Source organism: Euphorbia lathyris, chromosome 7 (genome assembly GCF_963576675.1).
Source record: "Euphorbia lathyris chromosome 7, ddEupLath1.1, whole genome shotgun sequence".
Classification (NCBI taxonomy): domain Eukaryota; kingdom Viridiplantae; phylum Streptophyta; class Magnoliopsida; order Malpighiales; family Euphorbiaceae; genus Euphorbia; species Euphorbia lathyris.
In genome coordinates this window covers 46,141,811-46,167,890 of record NC_088916.1, presented here as the reverse complement: position 1 = coordinate 46,167,890, position 26,080 = coordinate 46,141,811, and the positions used below count along the sequence as shown (strand labels likewise).

The 26,080-nt window shown below is 35.7% G+C and overlaps 1 protein-coding gene across 1 annotated transcript in view; it reads left to right on the top strand.

Moving 5' to 3' along the window:
• Positions 1–26,080, top strand: part of LOC136200946 (BEACH domain-containing protein C2) — a 31,462-nt gene extending 5,382 nt beyond the window's left edge. The window contains exons 4-33 of the mRNA XM_065991450.1: positions 1,840–2,630; positions 3,696–4,370; positions 5,100–5,234; positions 6,106–6,210; positions 6,365–6,478; positions 6,665–6,741; positions 7,628–7,709; positions 8,772–9,092; positions 9,259–9,860; positions 11,541–11,625; positions 11,805–11,999; positions 12,816–13,370; positions 13,457–13,600; positions 13,699–14,157; positions 14,748–14,887; positions 15,998–16,067; positions 16,166–16,249; positions 16,412–16,468; positions 16,553–16,621; positions 16,703–16,789; positions 16,870–16,986; positions 19,886–20,035; positions 20,168–20,252; positions 20,328–20,448; positions 20,584–20,680; positions 20,837–20,950; positions 21,326–21,695; positions 23,903–24,738; positions 25,273–25,395; positions 25,528–26,080. Coding sequence (XP_065847522.1) covers positions 1,840–2,630; positions 3,696–4,370; positions 5,100–5,234; positions 6,106–6,210; positions 6,365–6,478; positions 6,665–6,741; positions 7,628–7,709; positions 8,772–9,092; positions 9,259–9,860; positions 11,541–11,625; positions 11,805–11,999; positions 12,816–13,370; positions 13,457–13,600; positions 13,699–14,157; positions 14,748–14,887; positions 15,998–16,067; positions 16,166–16,249; positions 16,412–16,468; positions 16,553–16,621; positions 16,703–16,789; positions 16,870–16,986; positions 19,886–20,035; positions 20,168–20,252; positions 20,328–20,448; positions 20,584–20,680; positions 20,837–20,950; positions 21,326–21,695; positions 23,903–24,738; positions 25,273–25,395; positions 25,528–25,602 — 6,935 coding nt within the window. The 3' untranslated portion in view covers positions 25,603–26,080. The remainder of the gene's footprint in view (positions 1–1,839; positions 2,631–3,695; positions 4,371–5,099; positions 5,235–6,105; positions 6,211–6,364; positions 6,479–6,664; positions 6,742–7,627; positions 7,710–8,771; positions 9,093–9,258; positions 9,861–11,540; positions 11,626–11,804; positions 12,000–12,815; positions 13,371–13,456; positions 13,601–13,698; positions 14,158–14,747; positions 14,888–15,997; positions 16,068–16,165; positions 16,250–16,411; positions 16,469–16,552; positions 16,622–16,702; positions 16,790–16,869; positions 16,987–19,885; positions 20,036–20,167; positions 20,253–20,327; positions 20,449–20,583; positions 20,681–20,836; positions 20,951–21,325; positions 21,696–23,902; positions 24,739–25,272; positions 25,396–25,527) is intronic.

The window sequence follows — 26,080 nt, the reverse complement described above, 5'->3', positions numbered from 1 at the left end:
GATGCATGTACCAAAAACTTTGAAAATGAAATAAAGCAGCATAAAAAGAAATATGAACTTGAGAAAGGAATTAGGTATTAGGTTTGTTCATACCTTAAGCTCTCCATAAAAAGCAATATGAACTGTTGAGTAATATGAGGAAGCCTGTAACTGTAAATAGATTAGTAAAACAGTCCTTAAATGCTAATCAACACTATATATAACATCAGTTTGTAACATCATAGGAAAAGATATATAAAACAAACAAACTTCTGATGATATAAAAACTGCATATTCTATCAAGAGTAACTGCATCCAAAATTACTGTATATAAAATAAAAAAGAAGTTTATTGAATTTAAAAAGAAAAAAGCATGTCCTATTCAAATAACACTCATCAATATCTGCAGCTCTTGACTAAACTAAGAAAAACAATGAGCACTTAACATTAATTTTCTGAAATATATGGCTACTCAATCAATTCATCAATGAAATACTGTAACCAAACAACTTTCCTCAAACCACATATGACAATTGCAGAATAAAGCTTAAATGATCCCATTTTAAATTCCAATAAAAAAGGTAATAAACCAAAATGAAAAGAAAAAAGTTATCTAACCTTGATTGTATATTGAGAAACTAATGTCTAAAAATTGGTGCCAAACAGGAAACTAATGAAGATAGGGAATAAATCCATAGCTATAGGAAGGAAGAAAAACTCTTATGAGAAAAAGCAAAATAGAAAACATAGAAGAACTCAAATTGCTTGGAGAGATTGTAAAGAAGAAAATTTTTCTAATTGGAAATCTAGTAGAAAAGAAAAAGTTGAACAATTTACCTGTTCCAAAATGTTGAGATGGGCGAACAAACGATGGAGGAGAAGATGATTAGAGTGCGAAATGAAGAGATGGGAATTAATCAGTACAATGATAAGGAAGAGAACGAACAAAGAAAGGAGATCAATGAAGATGAGGAGTTAGGCCCAGTTGGAGAAGAAGTCATGAAGAGAAAGAGAGAGAGAAGGAAATTGAAATGGTGAAGGAGAAAAAATTGAATTAGAGATTGCAAATTGATAATTATATTTTTCTTTTAAAAATTGGATAACAATAATAATAATTATTAATTAATTATATTAAATAATGAAATTTATATATTAATAATTTTAATCAGTAAAAAACGAGGAGATGACACCCCAGCTCCATCGTTACTGTTTTATAATATATATAAATTTCTATATTAGTTTTTATATCATTTAATAATTTTTTATTTAATAATTTTCCTTTTTGGACAATTGAATGGTAGGACCATACGACTTGATAGGTGTACCATTTTGATATTTGCTTTAATTACTGAACTATATAGCATATCACTGGTATTCACATATAATATAAGATTAATGTACTTACAATTTACTGTATCCACTTGAGAACCAAGTTACAAGCTGCATCCTTATCTAAAAGTAGATTCTAATTCTGAAGGCGTCTATGCATGTGATATGAAGCTATATCCACATTTTTTCTTGTTATCTTTCTTTACATTGTTCTTTTCAAATCATTCCCTTGTATTCTCCCTATACCTTTGCTGCTGTCTCCCCTTTTTGCCGGTTATTCCTAGAATTAAATTGTCACTTTGGACTGCATCCCCTTCTTTTTCCTATTTAAGTTTGGCTACTGCTAGGCTAGAGTCTTACATCCTTTTCGTGTATTTTTGCCTTTATTCTTGAGTTCTTTGCCAACCTCAAGTTTTTTTTTTTCTTCCCATACTAATGGTTGAGTGAGCATAAGGTGTGTTTGCATAAAAGGCGCGAATAATGTGGCCACTTGCATTTCTTTTGTTTAAATTCCTAATTGTGACAATTCAGGGATGCTGCGGCGTCCAGCTGAGGTTCTTGGACAAGTCCATGTTGCAACACGAATGCGACCGGTGGAGGCTTTGTGGGCCTTGGCCTATGGGGGTCCTATATCTTTGCTTCCTGTGGCAATAAGCCATGTGCATAAAGACAGTCTGGAACCAGATCAAGGAAGTATTCCATTGGCTTTAGCTACAATTACTATGGCAGCCCCTATATTACGAATTATCTCGTTAGCTATTCAGCACCCTAGGAACAATGACGAGTTATGTCGAACCAGAGGTCCTGAGATGCTCTCAATTATCTTGGACTATCTGCTCAAAACTTTGTCTTCATTGGATGCTGGTGGGAAGAATAATGGTGTAGGGGATGAGGAACTTGTTGCAGCTGTTGTTTCCTTATGCCAGTCCCAAGAGTTTAATCATGCACTCAAAGTGCAGCTTTTTAGAACATTGTTATTGGATCTTAAAATTTGGAGCTTATGCAACTATGGACTTCAAAAGAAACTTCTATCATCACTAGCAGACATGGTGTTCTCTGAGTCATTGGTAATGCGAGATGCTAATGCTATTCAGATGCTTCTTGATGGCTGCAGAAGATGCTATTGGACAATCCGTGAGAAGGACTCAGTGGAAACTTTTTCACTGGATGAGGCAAAACATCCTTTGGGTGAATTGAATGCCCTTGTTGATGAACTCTTGGTGATTGTTGAGCTTCTAATAGGAGCTGCGCCTCCTTCAGCGGTTGCTACTGATCTTCGATGTCTATTGGGATTCATTGTTGACTGCCCACAAACCAATCAGGTAATTTGCCTTGGAGATATGTTAATCATGCAAAATTTATTTGTTGAATGTTCGTTTCTACCATGTAATGATTATGTTTCCGCTGCTCCCATTATTATACTTCAATTGTGTTCCTACTTTGAACACTTAGATTAGTTTGCAACTAATTGGGATATTAACTTTGAGATAACCTTGTTGTTATGATCAACATTAAATTGCCTTAAATTGTTTTGCATATACTAAATTAATGGCCATATGTAAAATCTTTTTGTTGGCACCTTCGTTAAAGGAAAATTCTATTTTCTTGTTTCAGTTTCACACATGTCTGTTTATGTTCAATAGATTGGATACTAATGGAAAACATAGTTTTTCCTTTCTTCATGCTTCCATTAAACATGAATTATGAGCAAACAAATTCATGTTTGATTTTGAACCACCCATTTACATCTGGACACCTCAGTTGCTAAAATCATAGTTAAGTGTAATAACCATTTTCTTTACTTACTATGGCAATGGCATGAAGTTTTAGGATTTTACCCTGATTAGAATTCAAGGTTGTTTCGTTAGGATCTGTTACTCTCTTTTTCTAACCAATTATTAACTTCATTAAGCCAAGCAAATTAGCCTTGAGAATAGGGTTCACATCGGTTCAACTTTGTCTTGCATTTTTATTCACTTTTTGTAATTTTTGGAGATAAATTAATTTTCCCCCATCTTCTTTCTAATTATATGATATATGCTATGTCTCACTTCTGAAGGGACCATAAAGTGGCATATATCATAGGTGCATGTGCTTCGTATCAACCAACAAAGTTTGTGAATTGTTTATGTTTTTTGGTATTTTGGAGGGAATAAACAATTATCAGTTCATTGAATTTTATCATAACCATTTATTTAGTGTGAGTGGGTGTTCAGGACAAGTTATCTTTGTGATATTCTTTATTGGAGTTTTGAACTTAACAATACATTTGTATATAAAGGTATTGTATGGATATGAAGTGCATCATGTTTCATTTATAAATTGGAAAAGATTCTGTATTATGTACTTGTTCATCTTCTAAGACTCCTGTTAATATCTTTTTCCAGGTTGCCAGGGTGTTGCATCTGATTTACAGGCTTGTGGTACAGCCAAATACAGCTAAATCTCATGCATTTGCAGAGGCATTCATAACATGTGGTGGGCTAGAAACTCTTCTTGTTCTGCTGCAACGGGAAGCGAAAGCTGGTGATCAGAGTTCGCCAGAATCAGTGACAAAGAGTGATGATGGTTTGCATGTTGAGGAAAGTGAACAAGATACCGGCAGTGCCCTTCCAGAAAAACATCAGAATAATGAAGTAAAAGATTGTGAAGTTGAACCATTTGATACTGGTGGAAGCCCTGTTTCTTCCAGTAGTTTGAGAATTGAAAGAGCTTCATCTGTTTCTGAAAGTACTTCTAATAAGAATGTGGGTGGAATTAGTCTTTCAATAAGTGCTCATAATGCGAGAAACAATGTTTACAATGTCGACAAAAGTGATGGTAGTGTTGTTGCAATCATTGAGATCATAGGTGCTCTTGTAACATCTGGGCATTTGAAGTTTGGGTCATCAGTACCCTCAGATACAACAGGCAACTTTTTGGGTGGTGGATTTCAAGAAGGAGGTGGTTCAATGTTTGATGATAAAGTTTCTCTTCTACTTTTTGCATTGCAGAAAGCTTTTCAAGCAGCACCAAACAGGCTTATGACTACTAATGTTTACACAGCTTTACTAGCAGCCTCGGTATTGTTTTTTTTTTCTTTTTGGTCTAATCTGTTTGATTGCATTTTGTGTCCATGCAACAAGTTCATGATTTTTTATCCTTAGTTTTAGTTTGACACTTTTATCCAGGAAAACACAGCATATAGTATTTTTGTTTCGTTACTGAGCCCTCTGCTTCTCATGTAGTGTATATTTTCAGAATTTTATAATGTTTCGTACTTTGTGCACTGAGGGCTCAAAGGAGAGACACACATGCATGTTAAATCCTAGAAATTCAATATATTCACCTCATGGAGGTGGACCTGAACTTCCTTACCATGTAGAACAGCCATCAGCTCTTCATTGTGATTACGGAACTTCCTTTTTCTAGTTATGCTGTGGGTATTTTGACGCCTTTTATTTGGTTTAATTTGTGCTCATATGTTTTGTCTCAAAAGTCTTAATTGTGCTTTCTTTTCCCCCTTTGAATGTGCAAATAAACAATTGTATTCAAAGCAGTGTCATCTAATGCCTAGTATATCTTCATGCAATGCAACCTTATGACTTGTTGTGAAAGTCTATGGTTGTCTGTTTTACAGTATAATTTGTACATGGGAAAATTCATTTTGCCCATGCTACTTGTGACATCTCAACGACTCTCTTTTCAAGGGGGCAATCTTCGATCTTGAGCATTCTTACGAAATTATTATTTGTTGTATTTGTGGTCATTCACAACTATTTGATTTTAAATCAGCTGTACTTGCGTATCAGATTAATGCATCTTCAGCAGAGGATGGACTGAACTTTTATGATTCTGGTCATCGCTTTGAACATTCACAACTTCTGATGGTTCTTTTGCGATCATTGCCTTATGCATCTAGAGCTTTGCAAAGTCAAGCATTACAGGTAATACCAGTATTGTTTTGTGTGTGCTGTGTTTTTTAGAAGTTGCCATACGCATGAAGTTCTTCTTGTGGTGTAAAAAATGAAATCTTAACTTGCATGATCATCAAATTGAATTTCAGAGACACTTAGATAATTTATTGCTGTCGTTTAAAGTCTATCATAAATTAGAAGGGGCTCATATGGGCGTCAAACATCTTTTAGATGAAGAAATATGGAAAGATTTACCGTAATTCTACACCATAAACTTTTACTGTGGTTTGCCCTTATTTTTTAACAAGGGGATGAAAGGTGCAATTTTTAAATCACCAAAAAAGGTCAGGGAAAAGTACTTATATATTATTTTATTTTAGATAAAACAGATTTAATGATGCTGATGAAAGATTTTCACCTCACTTGCATTGAATATAGCCAACTAGGTCTGGTTTTAGGACCAAGCTATGTATCTTCAAAAAGTGAATTTGATCAATCAACTTTGGATCCAGCCATATGGCAGCCAGAAGAGTTATAAGCTTTAGTTCCTGCTTGTCAATCAGATAGTTTTGCTTATCTTATGGCATGGTTGCTCTTGCTGCTTAACCAATCAGCTGATACAAGTTTATGGCATATTTAATAAACTTGGTTATTTAATCACTTCGTTTATATGACTGTTTGGTTTCTTTAGCTTCTATCATGAGTGCTAGCCAAGTAGTAGGAAGGATTGCATTTCTGTTATGAATTACTGGCATTGGCAGGCTCCATCAATTACTATCCTTATTCAATGAGTTAATTGATAGTTTAAAATGCCTTCTCAATTTCATGTTTCTAGTTTACTGAATGTTGTATTTGATATTCAGTTTTAGTTTCTGAGCGGCTGCCTTCTATATGATTTCAGGATCTTCTCTTTTTGGCTTGCAGTCATCAAGAAAATAGAAAAAATCTGACAAAAATGGAGGAATGGCCTGAGTGGATTTTGGAGCTTTTAATATCTAATTATGAGGTAATATTGTTTAAGTTTGTGCTGGATTTTCTTTGGTTTGTCATTCATAATAGCAAATAGACTGCAACATGGCATTTAGTTGTTTAATAGAGATGGCAAATAAATTTATCTGTTGGATGTTTGAGGCTCTGCTTGATTTCTTTTTTTTTTTCAGACGGGTACAATGAAAAATTCTAATGCGGCAAGTGCAGGAGACACTGAGGATCTCGTATACAACTTCTTGATTATAATGTTAGAGCACTCAATGCGCCAGAAGGATGGTTGGCAGGTGAGGTTTATCTATATTGCTGTTTAATTTATTAACCTGTTCCCTGTTGGAAGGAAAACCTCACGGGCTGTAGGTATATTGTTTCCAATCAACATGTTTGGGGTCTGCTGTAATTACCTTTTACGAGTTGGCTTTAGGTATATTGTACCTATGCTCATGTCATTAATTGTTATCATCCTTTTACAGGATATTGAAGCGACAATTCACTGTGCAGAATGGCTTTCTATTGTGGGGGGATCTAGTACGGGAGATCAACGAGTCAGGTATTGCTTTATCTGATTGGCAATCCTTCCGTTGAGCTTGTGATGAGTTTACATTTTCATGTTGGACAAATTTTCTAGTGAGATATTGAACTCTGTCTTGTTGTAGTACCATATCATATTCTTCATTATTTGTGAAACTATTTTGAATATAATATTTTAATGTGTTTTAAAAATTTGAAGACATTATCAGTTTTAAATTAGTGAAATGACTTCTGATTTGTTGTTGATGTAGATTTCCTTCAGAGTATGCGAAGTTTCATCCTTACACTCCCTTTAATTGGAATGCTTGAGTGGGAATTGTGAACCATATTCATTGATTGCTTGAATTGCTAAAGAGAAAATCTGTTACTATCTAATCACTTTTTATTGGCTCCTAGCAAAGATTATTTTCTCTTTTTTCTTCTAACTTCTCAGTTGCAGTTGGTGTCTTCATGTAAAAATCAATGACCTATCTAATAGAATAGATCTCTGTTGTTCCATATCTGATCTGGAGGCTGGATATTTAGTGTGCAATGCTGCTAAAAAGTAAATGGGTTCTGAGCATAAAAAAGGGTTGTGATATTACAAGTTTTTGTATAATATTTGACACTGTAAATATTTATGGCCAGTGTTTTATTTATTTGACCTAAAAGTGTGCAACCTGTTTTTATTCACTGGTCATAGAGTGGGTTCTTTGCTGAAATTTGCCTATTCAGTTCAGTGATAAATAAATCTGTTTGGATTCTCTTGTTGGTGTGTGTATTAATAATTTACAATTGAATTTTGTGGCGTCGTTGCATGATATTTTATTTCCCTATTTGAGTTTAAACATGTTTGAATGCGATTACTTCATCTATCATCTTCAAAGCACCTAGTAATTGATGTCTAATTTCTTCGTGATATGAAGACGTGAAGAATCATTGCCCATATTTAAAAGAAGGCTTTTGGGTGCCTTATTGGATTTTGCTGCAAGGGAACTACAGGTCCAGGTAATTTTGCTTTTTCATTTGCTTGTAGAAAATGGTACTCCTGGTTTTTTTAGTACATTATAAATTTTAATTTTGGATTGGCTATCAATTTACAAATGGTGTAATATGATGTTATTCTAATACGGAACCCCACTCTTCGTTCCAAAATGAAGCCATCTGAATTATGATTGATTGTACTGCAGAAGGAAAGCTCCAACTATAAATTTATCTTTTCGCCTTCCTGCTTGAAAATTTTAAAAGCATTTAATGGGAAAGTACCGGAGGCAGGGTTGCTAAATATGTAATCCATACTAATATTTACAAAGAAGTATTAAAGAGTTGAGGAATGATTTGGTTCTGCTTTAGATGCATGTGATCTCAACTATGAGTGACAATCAGGATGGAGATGGTATTTAACTTCATTTATATATGTCTTTTTCTACCTCTAAATCCAACAACATTAGACATAACATATTTTCAACAAAAAGTAGATATATTGCATACAATCCTCCTTACTTGGTTGCTTGCAGATTGTCCTATCTGTGAGGTGAATCGGCACTTAATATGTTTGTCATCTTTGAGACACTAAAAATGAAGAAAACATGGACTATAACTTGCATGATGCACACAAACACACACACACACACATTGCAATTCACACTTCTATATTGCTCATTACATGCATGAATGAACTACATGTTAATTGATTTCTTTTGTTCTTTCAATCTATATTAATTGTCACATTGGAGTACCAAAGGTCAAAAGTATCCGGTTGGATCCCATGTGTTATAGAAAAAGATAACACCAAACATGCTACTTAACCAATATTAGGTTTCCTAATGAACTTTCGCAATTATGGGCTTAGCCAAAGAAATGAGCCTAGCATGAGGGCCAATAAGCTACTATTTTTAACTCTATCAATGTATAGAAAACTTGAATTTTTGAGGTTACTTAACACAAATATTGCCGTTGAATCACATGAATATGAAAGTTTGAACAGTTCCATTTTTATGTTTAAACTTGGATCAAACGGTAAGAAAATGGCGCCCGTTATGAATTTGTGAAGCTTTTCTTTTGCTGTAGACTCAAGTTATTGCTGCAGCAGCTGCTGGTGTTGCAGCTGAGGGTTTATCAGCGAAAGATGCTAAAGTGGAAGCCGATTTTGCTGCTCAGCTTTCTGTGGCATTGGTTGAAAATGCTATTGTCATTTTGATGCTTGTTGAAGATCATTTACGGTTACAGAGCAAGCTTTCTTGTGCAAATCTGGTTGATAGTTCTCCATCTCCATTGACCCTTGTATCTGCCATTAATTATTGCTCAACCCAGCTGGCATCAACTGGTAGGGAATCATTTGAATCCCTTGGTGATCGCAGGTCCAGTGATTCCGGAGGATTGCCTCTTGATGTATGTATTCTAATACTTTTACCCCTCTGATATGACTATGTTTGAGTTTCTATTTTTTGCTATAGAATCATCACTAATTTTATTGTGGGATCTTTTGTTGCTGTATATCTTATTTTTACCCCATATAACTTGAAGTTTATCGACTTATGAATCCAATTTCTGTAAGGTCCTTGCCTCCATGGCTGATGCTAATGGGCAAATTTCAGCCACTGTAATGGAGCGTCTCACAGCAGCAGCAGCAGCTGAGCCTTACGAATCTGTTTCTTGTGCTTTTGTGTCATATGGGAGCATTGCTATGGACTTGTCTGAGGGTTGGAAATACAGAAGCAGATTGTGGTATGGTGTAGGGCATCCTATAAAAACATCTGTGTTTGGAGGTGGTGGCAGTGGCTGGGAATCTTGGAGATCTGCATTGGAAAAAGATGCAAATGGAAACTGGATTGAACTTCCTTTAGTTAAGAAGTCAGTTTCCATGCTTCAAGCTTTATTATTGGATGAGTCTGGACTTGGTGGTGGTCTTGGTATAGGTGGAGGATCTGGCACTGGGATGGGTGGGATGGCATTACTATACCAGTTATTGGACAGTGATCAACCTTTCTTATGCATGCTACGTATGGTGCTTCTATCAATGAGGGAGGAAGATGATGGGGAAACCAATATGCTTATGAGGAATGTCAGCATAGAGGATGAATCATCTGAAGGAATCCCACCTTCAGAGAATAATGCTCGGATGATGATGAGACAACCACGGTCAGCCTTGTTGTGGAGGTATAACTGTTCTTTATTTTACTTTTGATACATGAAATCTATCTGATGTTTAATGTTTATTGTAACTTACCATATGAATGCACTGGAAAAACATGGGATAACCATATAGACTAAAACTATATGAATAAAATGAGAGAAAACCGACTAAGGTGGTTTGGCCATGTGAGACGTAGAGCGCTTGATGCGCCGGTTAGGAGAACCGAAGAGTGGCAAAGGGATGTAGTGGTGAGGGGTAGGGGAAGACCTAAGCAAACTTGGAGGAGGGTGATCGAGAGTGATATGAGTTTATTGGGAATTGAGGAAAATATGGTAGTGGATAGGACGGAGTGGAGGGAGCGAATCTGTGTCGCTGACACGACTTGATTTTCACGGTTTTATATGATGGTTCATGTTAGCCGACCCCGAATCATTTCGGGACTAAGGCTTTGTTGTTGTTGTTGTTGTTGAAGGAGAATGCACACACATATGCAGCTGTATATGGCAGACAGACCCATACCTTAACATTTACTTAGAAGTTAATTGGTGTTATGATCTTATCAAGCTAAGTGATTAGCAAATTTCTCTCTCTCTCTCTCTCTCCACTTTTGATTTTCTTTTATGCTTAGGGATTACCTATGATTGCAAACAAGATTATACCCAACCCAAGTGCCCATTTGGTGTGGCAGTGAGCTGTTTGACTATGAGCCAACCACTACAGTTAGACATTTGGTAACACAAACACAGGATGGAAATTCTTATTGCTGGCTGTTAGATTTTATGCATTACACTACACCAACTTCTCATCCATTAATTAAATTTTAAGTTTTGGAGACCCAGGCCAAAACTAATTTCTAGGTATTTCAAGTCAAAAATAACCTTCCATTTCCTCTGCTCAGCACTTTTTACCACCTTAATTTTTTTAATGAGTGAATAATTCCCAGCTGGTTTTTGACATATTAAATTTGCGTCAAGAATGAAGGGAACCATTAAGTTCTGAATTTAAATTGTGTATGTTAGCGAGCCTGCCAAAAATTAAATTTGTATATTAAATAGATGTTTTCGTATTTATATGTTTTTCTAGTATCAAACTAGTAGATTTCCTTGTTGATGTTAAAAAAACTTTCTATAGTTATTGTTATATATTTTCTATGTTTTTTTTTTTTTAGTGCTAAGTTGTCATATGATGTGTAAAAGTGACGTATGCTTTTATTGGTTAAATTATAATATATCTACGTTCCTAACCACTGAGTTATCAAACATTTTACAATCAATTGCTACCACCAACCATCCTTAGTTTCTGGTGGAAATTGACTGCTAATTATTGAACCAAACAGAGCCTAAACCAACAATACATTTGAGAATATTAGCTAAAGCATTATGCTGGAATCCAGCCTTAGGAGCGGCCTCTTGCCAAATAAATTGGCAGGGGAAGGCTTGCCCCCAGTACACCCTTGTGGTGGGACCCCTCCCCGGACCCTTGCTCAGCGGGGACGCGTAGTGCGACCGGGCCGCCCTTTTTTTTTTTTATATATATAAACACATAGAGTTGTGAAACTATCACGGTAGTAGGGCCTTGTATCTTTTTTATGATTTACACATATACATGAGGTTTTTGTTCTTATCATCATTGGGATGTTTTTGCTGCTTTACTCATGTTTTGTTAATATATGATTGTTCATAGTTTACATTTTTCGTTTTCAGTGTGCTCTCACCTGCTCTAAATATGCCCATTTCCGATTCAAAGAGGCAGAGGGTTTTGGTTGCTTCTTGTGTTCTTTTTTCTGAGGTTAGTTCTTTGCAAAATTAACATGCTGTATCTTCTTATCAATGAATTGCTTAATATTTTGCTTACTTGTCCTGATTTCCATTTAATTATGTTGCTCTCCTCCCACCTTCCTCATTTGGCTAGAAAATAGTGGGTGTCTTGACCTTACTGATTGGGTTCACTTGGTTTGTATGCTGCAGATATGGCATGCTGTTGGCCAAGATAGAAAACCTCTTCGTAAGCAATACCTTGAAGCTATTTTACCACCATTTGTTGCTGTGTTGCGAAGATGGCGCCCTCTTCTGGCTAAAATTCATGAGCTGGCCATGGCTGATGGTTCAAATCCTCTTACTGTTGATGACCGTGCATTAGCTGCTGATGCACTCCCTATAGAGGTCATTGGTTTTTATTCATCCTTACCTTAATCTCTGCAGCTCCTTGCAATGAAATTTTACCACTGTGCCATAATCCTGGGCCTGAATTTTATTGTGTTTTATCACATTGGAATAGTCTTAAAATCACATGGCTACTCTGGAAATAATACAGTTCAGTTATTTTTTAGAAGGTCAACACATGCTTCTAGAAATGGGCGTGATTCTAGGATCCATTTTTATTTTCCATGGTGCATCTGATACTTGCCTCCGAGTTCCATTGCATGCAAGGCTGGATTCATGGAATGTTGGCCCAACCTTTGGGCATTGAAGTAGTGCTTATGTATATATTAGAGGCTAAGACTTGTAAAAGTTTGTTGATTCCATTCCCCTTGAATGATGAGCTACTTGAGTATAAAAGGGTCTGATATTATAAGTTTTTGTCATTTATGTGTGTTAAAAATCCAAAGCCACTGGAAAAGGTATCCTTTGAGGAATTTGGTTAGAATAATGTCTATGGTAGATGCATATTCTAAGTATTTATATTGTTAATCTTTGAAGCTCTTGGACTATTTACAAAGATTTCTACTTGATGAAAATCAAGCACATATATTATCATTGTTCTCATCCTGGTTTGAAATTGTGGAAGCAAGAAAAAGTGCAGGTAGAGTGTTGCTAAAAAGGCCCTTCTTTCTATTTTTCTTTTGAATTTGTTAAATGTGTCTTTTGCTCTTATTGCAAACTTTGGATGCTAGTTAATGTTGGTTTTGGTATCTTGTATGTTACCATATATATGATGTATTTGTGTTTGCTGAGACAATTGAATCTTGTTTCTCTCAGGCTGCTCTCTCCCTGATCTCACCAGCTTGGGCTGCTGCTTTTGCATCACCACCGGCTGCTATGGCATTGGCAATGATTGCTGCTGGTGCTGCAGGTACAGAAACCCACCAAGCTCCTTTACCTCCTCCACCAACTGCACCACTTAGGCGTGATTCCTTGCTTGAGAGGAAATCAACTAGACTACACACTTTTTCAAGCTTTCAGAAAACTTCGGAGGTGACTAACAAAGCACCAGGCCTTCCTAAGGACAAGGCTGCAGCAAAGGCTGCTGCATTGGCAGCTGCACGGGACCTTGAGCGTAATGCTAAGATTGGTTCGGGAAGGGGCCTTAGCGCAATTGCAATGGCAACATCTGCACAACGAAGAAATATCAGCGATAGGGAACGTGTGAGGAGATGGAATACCGCTGAAGCCATGGGAGTTGCCTGGATGGAATGTATGCATACATTTGACACTAGATCTGTCTATGGGAAAGATTTTAATGCCCTATCTTATAAGTTTGTTGCAGTCCTTGTTGCAAGTTTTGCTTTAGCTAGAAACATGCAGCGATCGGAGGTTCGAATTGTGTTTTCCTTCTTTTCGAACTTTATTACTTAACTAAGCTGAGATACCACATTCATTTATTTGCTCATTTCCTCTAGGTTGATAGGCGTGCTCAAGTTGATGTAGTAACTCAACATCGCTTATTCAATGGGATGCGAGCATGGCGCAAACTTATCCATTGCTTGATTGAGATGAAGAGCCTTTTTGGTCCACTTGGGGACCATTTGTGTAGACCTGAACGTGTATGTTGCTGACTGTTCATCCTGTCCTTCATATTTTATTTTCTCTACTTGATTCTTATGCTCTATGCTGACTTTTATTTATGTAACCACAAACCTAGGTTTTCTGGAAGCTAGACTTTATGGAAACTTCTTCAAGGATGCGAAGATGTTTGAGGAGGAATTACAGGGGGTCTGATCATTTTGGTGCTGCTGCTAATTATGAGGATCAAGTTGAGAGGAATAATGATAAAGGGAAAGTTCCTGTTCTAGCAGCTGAAGCAATTTCAATGGATGGAATAAATGAAGATGATGAACATCCTGAAGCTGATAACTTAGATGGTGGAGCTTACAACATAGAACAGCATGGAGAAAACCAACAAAGATTGCAGGGAACAACTGATGAAAACCTGCAGCCATCTGCAGAAACCAGTGATGCTCCACTTGCTACTGATCAAAACTTAGAAAGTACATCAGCAGTTGCACCAGGATATGTTCCTAGTGACCTTGATGATATAATTGTTTTTGAACTTACATCATCTATGGTCCGACCATTAAGGGTTATACGAGGAAACTTCCAAGTAAGCTTACAAGTTAAACCAAGTACTTTTTTTTTTGTGAATGCCATGTCTCAAGACTGATATGCCTGAAATTGAAAAAGAAACTGACACATTTGCCTTTCCTTTCCAAGCCATTATTTTCATTCACTTTGTCATGCTTTTTTGTAAGGATGCTCGTATAGAAATGGAAAATTTGACACTGTGTTTGAACTGAGAGCTTCAATTCTATACAAGTGAAACCTGTAATTTAAATTTATGCATGAAAGCTGTCTTGGGTATCTTAAACTGAAGAATGATGAGAAAAATTAGTCCAGGGAGTAATGACAATTGATGGAATTCAGAGTTTTATCTATTGTGGTTCATGAGGAAATGGTGTTAGCCGTGAGTTGTGACCATAACATGATGTTGCTGGTATACTGATTCACAAATGGCCTTTGGTTTGAAATTTTTGCTTACAAGCAAAATCCTGTTGTGATTTGGGTTGAGAATTCTGTTCTTCTGATGTGTGCCGTTGTTGTATGCATTACGTTTCTTGCTTAATGTTGGTGGATGTTTAAATATGTCGTGTTTCCAACAAATTGAATGTAAATGGAAGAATAAATTTTTTCCAGGTAACAACTAGAAGAATAAATTTTATAGTCGATACTACTGAAAACAATGCTGCGGATGGAATAGAATCTTGTCACTCAAAAGACCGCGAAAAAGATCGCAGCTGGTTGATATCTTCTCTCCATCAGATCTATAGCCGAAGGTGGAATTATGACAGCTTTTATAACTCTATTTATTTCTGTAATTTTTCTTATAAAAGAATTTGGCTGTCAGACATCCTGATGACATGCTTGGGTGCCTCAGTTTGTTAGATGTTGTAGTGAAATTGAAATCAATTTCTTATGGGAAAGCTGAGTATGAGTTACAGAAATGACTATAATTTACATTTCTGCTAATGTAATATGTTTGTTTAACTGAAGTAGAAATGGGTGGACTGAGGGCAATAGGTTTGTTTTTGGTGGGTTCAATTCTAAGATCAAATCTTAGATGCAGATGAAGAGCTCTTTGCTTTTATTTACAACTTGGCATTGCTTTTGCGCTCCGTCTTTTTGCTAAGTTGACTGCCTAAATGGATTTGCAGTGAGCCTGTTCCTGTAACTCTACAATTAATGTAGTTTCAGAGTGTTGGAACTTTGCAAGTCCAATACTCTGAAAATGGAAACTAGATTTGGGGTTCTTTGATATAATTGTTTTCCGGCAATGCGCTTCTCAGTATTTTTTATCAAAAAAGTTCCCTTCAAGAGATTTGGCGATCTCCCTTTTCTGGAGAGTCACTTGCACAATTGTGCATTCCAAGGCTGATGTAGTTATACAATGATACAAGAAACTTGCTTTCAAGCCCAAACTTTATTTCGTGCAATCGGATGCTCTCTGTGTGGGTAATAATTATGTCAAATTGCTTTTCTCCTATTGAGCAGATTATACATTGATAAACTGATCAGTTTTTTTACCTATAAGAATTTAAGGATCATGTTTTTTTTTAATGGGATCTTGGATGTTAAAATTAGTTTCATTGTGTTTGTGTGGACCCAAATATGTCATTTCTATTACTCCGCAAGATATCAAATAGCATAATAACATGGATTTCCAGCCTTAGGTGGATTGTGACACTTACTCTATTTTATTTAACTGGAGTACCTTCTGGGAGTATTTCATGAATTAGTATCTTTATATTATTGAATTTATTGCCATTTTTTTTAACAACTATTACTTGATGGTATTCTGTATTTGTCTTCTCGTTAATTTTTAGCTTGAAGGTTTTTCTTCTTAATTTTTATTAACCTTTTTTTTATTCCTATGTCTTTGGCCACAGATATCTACTAAGAAGAAGTGCTCTGGAACTTTTTATGGTTGACCGGTCAAACTACTTCTTTGATTTTGGGGTACATTGTAAAATGTTCCTAGCTATTCACTCCTTTTTGCTAATGTGAATTAAAGTCTGACTATGAACCTTTCTGTGGATTAAACTATCTGTTACCAGAGTACTGAGGGGAGGAGAAATGCTTATCGAGCAATTGTTCAATTACGGCCTCCTCATTTGAACAATATTTATCTAGCTACCCAGGTTAAGTGCTTCTTTGACTTGTATATTCTTTAATGTCTCAACTAATTATTTGCATGCTCACTTGAACTTTAGGATGTCTTTTGTATTTTAATGAGACACTAGCTGGTTAATCATAAGTCTTTGCAGTTGTATTTAAGATATGTAATTTATTTTCTACTGTAGAGGCCGGAACAGCTCTTGAAGAGAACTCAACTTATGGAACGCTGGGCTAGGTGGGAGGTATAAAAAATTGGACTTAATTATGCTTATGATTTCAATTGGGATGTTCTCCCTTTTAACCACTGAAACACAATCACTATGCAGATTAGCAATTTTGAATATCTAATGCAACTAAATACTCTAGCTGGGCGTAGTTATAATGACATAACTCAGGTGGGTTCTTGTATTATTGTTTACTTTTTTTTGGTAGGATTTTTGTGCATTTGCTACTAATTCCTTTCTCCCCTTTTGCAGTACCCAGTTTTCCCTTGGATTCTTTCTGATTACAATTCAAAGACTTTGGACCTTTCTGATCCTTCTTCTTACAGAGATCTTTCCAAGGTGGAATTAATTAATTTTTGCTTCCACTTAATGTTCATTGCTCTTCTCTACTATCATTATAGTGTATTATGTATTTGCAGCCTGTTGGTGCATTGAATCCCGACCGGCTAAAAAAATTCCAAGAGAGATATTCTAGCTTTGATGATCCAGTTATCCCGAAGTTTCATTACGGTTCTCATTACTCAAGTGCTGGGACAGTAAGTTTCCTTCTGTCTGATAATTTAAAGTTGTTGCTTGCAAAGAAACTTTATTTTATGTTTAAAGGAAGCTGCCTACATGTTATCTTGTTAGACTTATAGATATTTGTATCATGGTCTTGCATTTACCAAACACTGGTTTTAGCTGGAAAAGCTGGAAAGCAATGTCAAACATGCACTAAAATGATCGATATGCAATTTTTCTATTTTATCGTGTAGGCCATGTAAAGGGCAAGCCTTGGGGGAACGGTAAACGTTGTTGTCGTGTGACCTGGGTTCGAGTCTTAGGAGCGGCCTCTTGCCAAAAAATTGGCAGGGAAAGGCTTGCCCCCAATACACCCTTGTGGTGGGACTCCTCCCTGAACCCTCGCTTAGCGGGGAGGCGTAGTGCACCGGGCCGCCCTTTATCGTGTAGGCCATGTTTGGTCCATGTAATAAAGAGGAGCTAAGTAACTATTCCACCAAAAAATAAGTATTTTTATATTTGGTTCCATTTTTAATACCATTCTTTGGAAATATAACAATCTTCTAAATTATTCTATTAATTTTTATAACATGTCCAACAAATTTTGTAATCTATATATTTTCCTCATGATTTAGCTTTTCATTAGGCATCTATTAAATTTTGAAAATGTGACTACAAAAAGAATGCAATACATTTATGCTAATATAATCAAATATGCTATAAATGAATAATTTATACTCCCTCCGTTCCATAATATTTGTCTTCCTAGAAATTTTTTTTGTTCCATAATATATGACGTTTTGATTCAATCCATGCACATTAATTGATGTTTTACCAAATATACCCCTATTTAAGTTGCTTTTTTTATTTTGGGAATTATATAAAAATTAATTAGTATGTGCAATTAATACAAGGGTAACAAAGTCTTTTAGTTAGAATTGATTACATTTCTTAATTCTTGTGCCTTAACCTTAAAAGACAAATATTATGGAACAGAGGGAGTAGTATTTAATAGGCAATAAGCATAATTAAGCCCCTGAACTCTACCTGTTTTAAAGATCAAGCCCCTCATCAAATATTTTTCCACATTGAGCCCTTGATCATTGATTTTGTTATGGATTTGGCCCTTATTTAACTTTTCCGTTGAGTTTGGGAGTGGAGAAGATCGATTTGACGATTCTAATGTTGAAAATCACAAAATGGGAGAGGAGACGATAGAGTTTGGAAGAATCTATTGGAAATTAATTTCTGTAATTTCTTGTTATTTTTTACTCTCTATCTATCTTAGTCAATAAACTCTTATTTTTATTTGTCCACGTCAATAAGCCGAATCGCCCTAACGATGCATGCCATCCAAAGTCGACGGAAAAGTTAAATAAGGGCAGAATCCATAACCGAATCAATGATTAAGGGCTCAATATGGAAAAATAATTGATCAGAGGCTTAAATATGCCCATAGGATATTTAATATATTAAGATTTCAATCAAACTACAAAAGGTAAACTTACCATTTAAAATATTTTAATATATTAATTTTCTTGTAAGATTTTTTTAGTATTGCACTTTAATAAAATTTCCAATCAAAGTTTTTTATTTTTACTTTTTTTATCATTGGCTTTTTTTTTCCTTAATTTGTTTTATTCAAGAAGAGAGTACAAATAGGATGTGTGATTATTGAGATATCAATAATTGAAGTTCTTTCTTTGTTTTCAAACTCCTTAAAGCTTGGATTATATTTCAATTATTTTAACTTATTATATTTATTTCATTGAATTTATTGTAATTTTTTTCTTACATTGTTCTTTTTGTTTTTTTTTAACTTGTAGTCGATAAACCAAAACTGAAGTACAATTAAATTATGCTGATTTTTTTTAGCAAAGTGGGAGTTTATAAAAAATATATTTATTTATATATTTGTTTATTTGATTTTTATTCTTTAATATTGTTGAGGGTGAGCCTTGGCGCAACGGTAAACGTTGTTGTCGTGTGACCAAGAGGTCACGGGTTCGAGTCTTAGGAGCGGCCTCTTGCCAAATAAATTGGCAGGGGAAGGCTTGCCCCCAGTACACCCTTGTGGTGGGACCCCTCCCCGGACCCTCGCTCAGCGGGGACGCGTAGTGCGACCGGGCCGCCTTTTTTTTTTATTATTATCTCTGCTTTAGTCATTTCGGGACTAAGGCTTTGTTGTTGTTGTTGTTGATGGATTTTGACAAAGAGAGCATCTTATTAAACAAATCAATTTACATTAAAGCAGAGATATAAGTAATTCACATAAAAAATTATTTACTTTAAATGAGTTTTGATGAACAAATTAAAATATTAAAAAAATATTAAGTATTAGTTTTTTCCAGAGCTGTTTTAAATTTTTATTATATATATATATTTTTAAATATTACTAATATGTTTTGGCAAAAAAAATATATTTAGATTTAAACATAGTTCATTTAAATAAAAATTGAAAATAGTTATAAGTGAAAGATTCTTTTTTTTTTTTTGGAAAAGCAATAGCATAAAAACTGGTATTTTTAAAATAATCTATAAATGAAGCTGTTATATTGTTTCACTCGTTTTCTATCTTAATATTCCAACCAAACATGAGAATGGTAATAGAATAGAGATGTGAATAGTTATTCTATTTCATGAAATTGCTTTGAATAACGGTTCAATTTCTAGGATATTCCATTCCACGAACCAACGTAACATAGACGTAAAGGTGTTGCATTTATTGTAGTTGTGATGGTATTGAATGATATCATAATGTTTATCCCATAAACATTTTTCTACACATTGACATCTGAATCCTGTTCATATTGATGTATTCTTTGTGCTTATTACTTTTTGGGGTGTAGATTAGGCATTTTTCTTCAAATTATTCTGTTTTAAGTTACAGCCATGTGGTTTTACCTTGCCTGATTACTGATATTTAACTTACAGGTATTATATTATCTTGTTAGAGTGGAGCCATTTACAACGCTTTCAATTCAATTGCAAGGTGGAAAATTTGATCATGCAGACAGGATGTTTTCAGATGTTACTGCTACCTGGAATGGAATTCTTGAGGACATGAGTGATGTGAAGGAATTGGTATGTCTGATAATTCTCATGAAGGCGTTGCTTTATTTCAGGACTAGTTGACTGTTTGTCTTATATTTCCATTGTTTCTTATAAAACTTTCTGTGGGATTGCGGTTCATGTGCGGCTTCTTGGTTGTCTTAGGTGCCTGAGTTGTTTTTCCTCCCTGAGATCTTAACAAATGAAAATTCAGTTGATTTTGGTACAACCCAATTAGGAGGAAAGCTCGGTATGTCCTGCAAACTTTTTTTTTTCCTCTTTTTCTTTTTCTATTTTTTTCAGTCTTATATATTTTTTAGTTCAGACTCTGTCAAACTTCCTCCTTGGGCTGAAAGCCCAGTTGATTTCATTCATAAACATCGGATGGCTCTCGAGAGTGAGTATGTGTCTGCACATTTGCATGACTGGATTGATCTCATATTTGGGTAGGTTTCTCTAAGAATTAATATATCCTTCACTATTGTTCCATTGTTTTGTCTCGCTTTAGTGTTTTCATTTTGAGTCAGTTATTGTGTGGATAATCCTAAACACCTTGTGCCCTTCCATTTATGATTATGCAGCTATAAGCAACGTGGCAAAGAAGCTATACAGGCAAATAATGTATTCTTTTACATCACTTACGAAGGAACAGTTGATATTGACAAGATATCAGATCCAGTGAGTTTTTTTTTTTTTTTGCGGTGCTATTGTCTCAATTTATTAATAATTAATTAATAGAATTTGAAATAGAATTAGTTAAAATAAAAATAGAATTTTTTTAATAGAATTGAATATTTTAAAAACTTGCTTACTCTTCATATCTATTAATGAAAGGCGCAACAACGTGCTACACAAGATCAGATTGCTTATTTTGGGCAAACCCCATCCCAACTGCTGACTGTTCCTCACCTCAAGAAGATGCCATTAGCAGATGTTCTTCATTTGCAGGTCTGATCTTAAGCAATCCTTTATACTTTTGTGGTGGATAAAGTTTTGAATGCATTCTTTTTTCTTGCACATATGAATTTTCTCATCTTCAGCACAGCTCTTGTTGCCTGTTTCTCATTATGGTTTAGTTATAAAGCATTAGTTCATAAATTTCAATTGACGACCCTTATGAGAAGCCAGGGTTTTGAAAGCCATTTTATAGGTGATCCACCTCTTAGATTGAGATAGATGTAATATCTTAAAAAATTATGGCCCTCTTGATAAATTTTAGGCTCTGGAATAGCTTTTGTTTGCAACTTGCCATTAGGGTCTTCTTTCTTGTGGTTATGCATAAACTGGTGCAACATATCCCTGATTACAAATTTTTCATGCCAGACTATATTTCGGAACCCAAAAGAAGTCAAACCTTATGCTGTTCCAGCCCCTGAACGCTGTAATCTACCTGCTGCCGCCATTCATGCCTCTTCAGATGCTGTTATAATTGCTGATATAAATGCACCAGCAGCACATGTTGCAGACCACAAGTGGCAACCCAACACCCCTGATGGACAGGGTATGCCTTTCCTCTTTCAACATGGAAAAGCATCAGCAAGTTCTGCCAGCGGAACTCTTATGCGCATGTTCAAAGGGCCAGCAGGATCAGGTCCTGATGAATGGCAATTTCCTCGTGCACTAGCATTTGCTTCATCTGGGATCAGAAGTACAGCTGTGGTTTCCATTACATGTGACAAAGAAATCATCACAGGTAAGCATGCTTATAATCAATAAGCTATTCTTATGTTCTTTTTAGGGTTTTTCATTGCATGTGAATCCATAGTTAACTAGCCAGTTAACTAATTTGCTTTTATTCCAACAAAAGCACCAGAATTTCCAGTTAAACATGGGATGCTCATTAAATTATTTTGGTTTCTGTGTCTCTTTATTCTAGCAAAACCAAAAATTTGATTCTGAGCCCTTTTCTGCGTGGACTAGTGCAATCATCTGGCCGAAGTGACGTATTGATTTTTCTGTTATTAACATTGTACTAGCAAAGACTTTGTGATGCAAACCATATGGGAGGGGCTAAGTAAAGATGCAAAGTTAGTATATATTACCAGTAGAAAGCTTATGGAAGCCTCAGGTGAAACTTTGGAAACCATGGGAATAAATGTTTTTGGTTTGGACTTTGGAAATAATTTGGGAGAGATCATAATTTGGGTGGCTGGTACAGGAATTTGTTAATAGACTGAATAGAATAAATGGTAATAACTTCACGGAACTTTTTCTATTGATTTGAGGATATTTTATGAAACTGAAACAAATGGTGCTCCATTCAATATGAAATACAAGTCTCATGTATGTGACAAGGGATGGACATTGTTGCGGTAAGGCTTCCTGGAGACCCAAAATATGACTGCGCAGTCATCCAATTTTTAGAATGACAAGATACTCTTCTGAGAACTTTCTTTTGTTTTTTCCTCTGCATTGCCCAGAAAATCTGTAAGGGTCCAAGTGAAAGAACTCTTCTTCTGTTTACAGGCGAAAGTGCTTTTGTGTGATTGATAATGTATTTTAATGTTGTAAATTGTTATCACTGTGTGTTGGATGAACTTTGAAGTATAGTTGTTGCTTTTATTGAGCATGATCAGTATGGTTGGGAATCAAAGACAGCCTAAATCATTTAAAACTAGCAGCCACAATTACAAAGAAAACATGATGACATTGGATGAACTCAGCGTCTTTATAGTATCCGAAATAATAGTTATAGAAGCATCTTTTGGAAATTTTAATTGGTTGAAATTTTCTTATCCACTAGGCATACCTTTATGCATCCCTCTTCTGCTCCATGCTGATGATCATTGAATTCCACACAAAAACAATATGACTTATACCTATTTATCAACTTTTGGAGTTTGGATTTATTAAGCCTCCCTATGCTCACACATATCATGTTTTGAATGGATAATATGCCAACAATTAATAGGCTTCATTATCACTATTCTCAAGCCTATTGTTCTTTGAATATCTTTTACTGTGTCCCCCTTATGGATTCCTTTGGCAACTGATGAAATTGCTTACTTTCTGCGATTTAGCCATCTCTTGTTTATGCCCATGCCTTCTATATCAGTTAGTATTTTGTTCCATGCTGATAAAATGGCAAGGTGTTAGGTGGGAGAAAATCCATAAATATCTGGACTTAGAACATTTCAGATCCATTAAACTTCATAACTGTTTAGATCGAATGATGAAAGTAGTTACAGGAGAATAGACAGTAATGTGATTGATAGCATCAGTTTCTGGTAATTGTCAAAGAACATTCAACCCAAAAGCTCAAGCGGATAGGTGAGGTTCAAGACACGTGTTTATATTATACCTAATATACCGCTACACGCTAATGTTCCTTGTCCTTGAAGCATATGTAAAGCAAAGGCCCAGGCTGTGTTGCGTTGAAATATTTGGGATTGTCAGGATTCGAACTCTAGACCTCTTGGTCTAGGAGGCTCGTATATAATGTCAAAGAACCATTCAACCTAAAAGCTTAAGTTGATATGTAAGGTCCAAGACTATAAGACAACCAATTGAACTTTGGACAGCCGTAGTTACATTATTTTGATAATCTGCCCCCTTGTACAAAAGTGAAAAAAGAAAAAAAAAAGAGGGGGAAATCTCTATTAAGTCAATGTAAGAATGATCACACTCAGGTGCTCTCAGAGATGGTATAGAAAACTAAAAAAGGTATTTATATTTATTTATTTTTGTAAAACCCATTTTAAGCTCTTATGTTCATTTTTTTCACCATCCCGATATCACCTTCATTTTTATAACCTTTTTTATTTTTGTTTTGCTCCTTTCTGAGCTTTGTTATTTAGTTGAGCTTGATGACAATTTAGTTTGCTTCTATATTTAATATCCTGCTTTCGAATTTTGTTTCTGTATGCCTAAATAAACTAACATTAATATTCATACATCTAGGTGGGCATGTGGATAGTAGCATCAAGCTAGTCTCATCAGATGGAGCAAAAACCCTAGAAACTGCCGCTGGTCATTGTGCTCCAGTCACTTGCCTTGCTCTTTCACCAGATAGCCGCTATCTTGTCACAGGATCTAGGGATTCTACTGTATTACTCTGGAAGATCCACAGGGCATTTCCTTTACATGCAACCAACACATTAGAGTCTGCCATGGGTGCTGGTGCTGGTACTGGCACTGGCACTGGCACTGGCACTGGCACTGCTACTGGCACGCCTACGTCAAGTTCTAGTGCTCTAGGAAATGTCTTGGCAGACAAAAACAGGAGTCGTCGTATAGAGGGTCCTATACATGTCCTTCGAGGTCATCACCGAGAAGTACTTTGTTGTTGTGTCAGTTCAGATCTTGGAATAGTTGTTTCTGCCTCCTATTCTTCTGATGTTTTATTGCATTCTATAAGAAGGGGTTGCTTGATTAGAAGACTGGTCGGTGTAGAGGCCCATGCTGTTAGCCTTTCGTCTGAGGGGGTTGTATTAACTTGGAACAAGTCTCATCATACTCTAAGTACTTTTACTCTGAATGGGGTACTGATTACTAGAGTAGAACTTCCTTTCTCTTGTAATGTTGGTTGCATTGAAATTTCTGTTGATGGTAAGAGTGCTTTGATTGGAATGAACTCGGGTTCAGCAGATGACGGAACTTGTGATAACAATAGAGATTTCAATTTAAACAAACATGGAGCTAAAGATTTTAATCTACAGCCTGAGGAAACCGAGAAGAGGAACAGATTGGATGTATTTACCCCCTCAATTTGTTTCCTGGATCTGCATACGCTTAAGGTATGAAAATCAAACAATTCTTTTGCTGGTCAACACGCACCTTCACTATCCTATATGCTAACTTGTAATGACCACTAAGATTTTTTTTTTTATTTTTTTTTTCTATTTTAATGTCGAATTCTCGACTGTTAACTACTGCTCCGTAGTCTGAACTATCTATGTCATTCTTCCTGGTCAAAGCAAATGCCTGCTTGTTAGAGTCATTTAAAAAAATCAGAGATCTTTAACTTTCCATTTTGGTTGAGGTTACCTGTTGCTTAGTTTTCCTAGACTTGCATTTCATTTATGGATGCTTTACACATTTTACGGTATCATTTAAACGGGCTATAAACCATGTTTAGTGCCCTGGGTGGCTGGGTTTAGGGGTGTCAAAATGGGTTGTCCTGTGATCTATATATTTCACATAATAATCGTGTCAACCAGGTTGTGTCAGAAATGTGTAGCCCTAGTTGGGTCTTACTATATCAATTTGCTATTATGAGTCTGGTCCACAATTAATTGGTTATGGTTTGCTAAAGAGAGATGTTATTACAGGTTTTTCATGTACTGAAGCTTGGAGAAGGCCAGGATATTACAGCTCTAGCTTTAAACAATGACAACACTAATCTATTGGTATCAACTGCAGATAAACAGTTGATAATCTTCACTGATCCTGCTGTGAGTTGAATTTCCATTCTTTTCCTTTTCATAATGTTAGTACTAGTAGGGGTATAGATCAGGGGTCATGAATGTAATTTATCTGCTTATTCTGTTGCTTGTGGGTGAGCTGAACATATTTCTTTGTTGCAGTTAAGCTTGAAAGTTGTAGATCAGATGCTGAAGCTTGGTTGGGAAGGAGAAGGGCTAAGCCCCCTTATAAAATGATAGTTAGGCCACTGAATTTTGATTAGTCGAAGGATTACAGACGATACGACAAATACTACTACTAGGATACCGCTGCAATTTATACTGGAACGGCTTCACAATTCAGTTGCTTTGATTTATAGTAGCCAGCTATCCGGCCGTCCTCTTGTGGGTGTAACATATGTATTTGATCACAAGAACAACCAACCCTATGTATGTTCTTGAGTGCCCCTTTTCCCTTTCTTTCTTGGGTGGTTCTTTCTTTCTACAGTTTCTATTTTTTTATTCAATTGAGTTGTTGTAGTTTGCCAGCCATTGGGATTGATGACGCAAGTGAGAAATAGTTCATTTTTGGTCTTTTAGAAAGAAAAAAAAGGACACTAAGTGATTAATGATATAGTGAATGAAATGTAGAAGAAGAGTTCTTAATCTTGTATGATCTGTACATGTTGCTATTCTTTGGTTTTGGCATATACTCTTATAAATATCAATTTCCTCT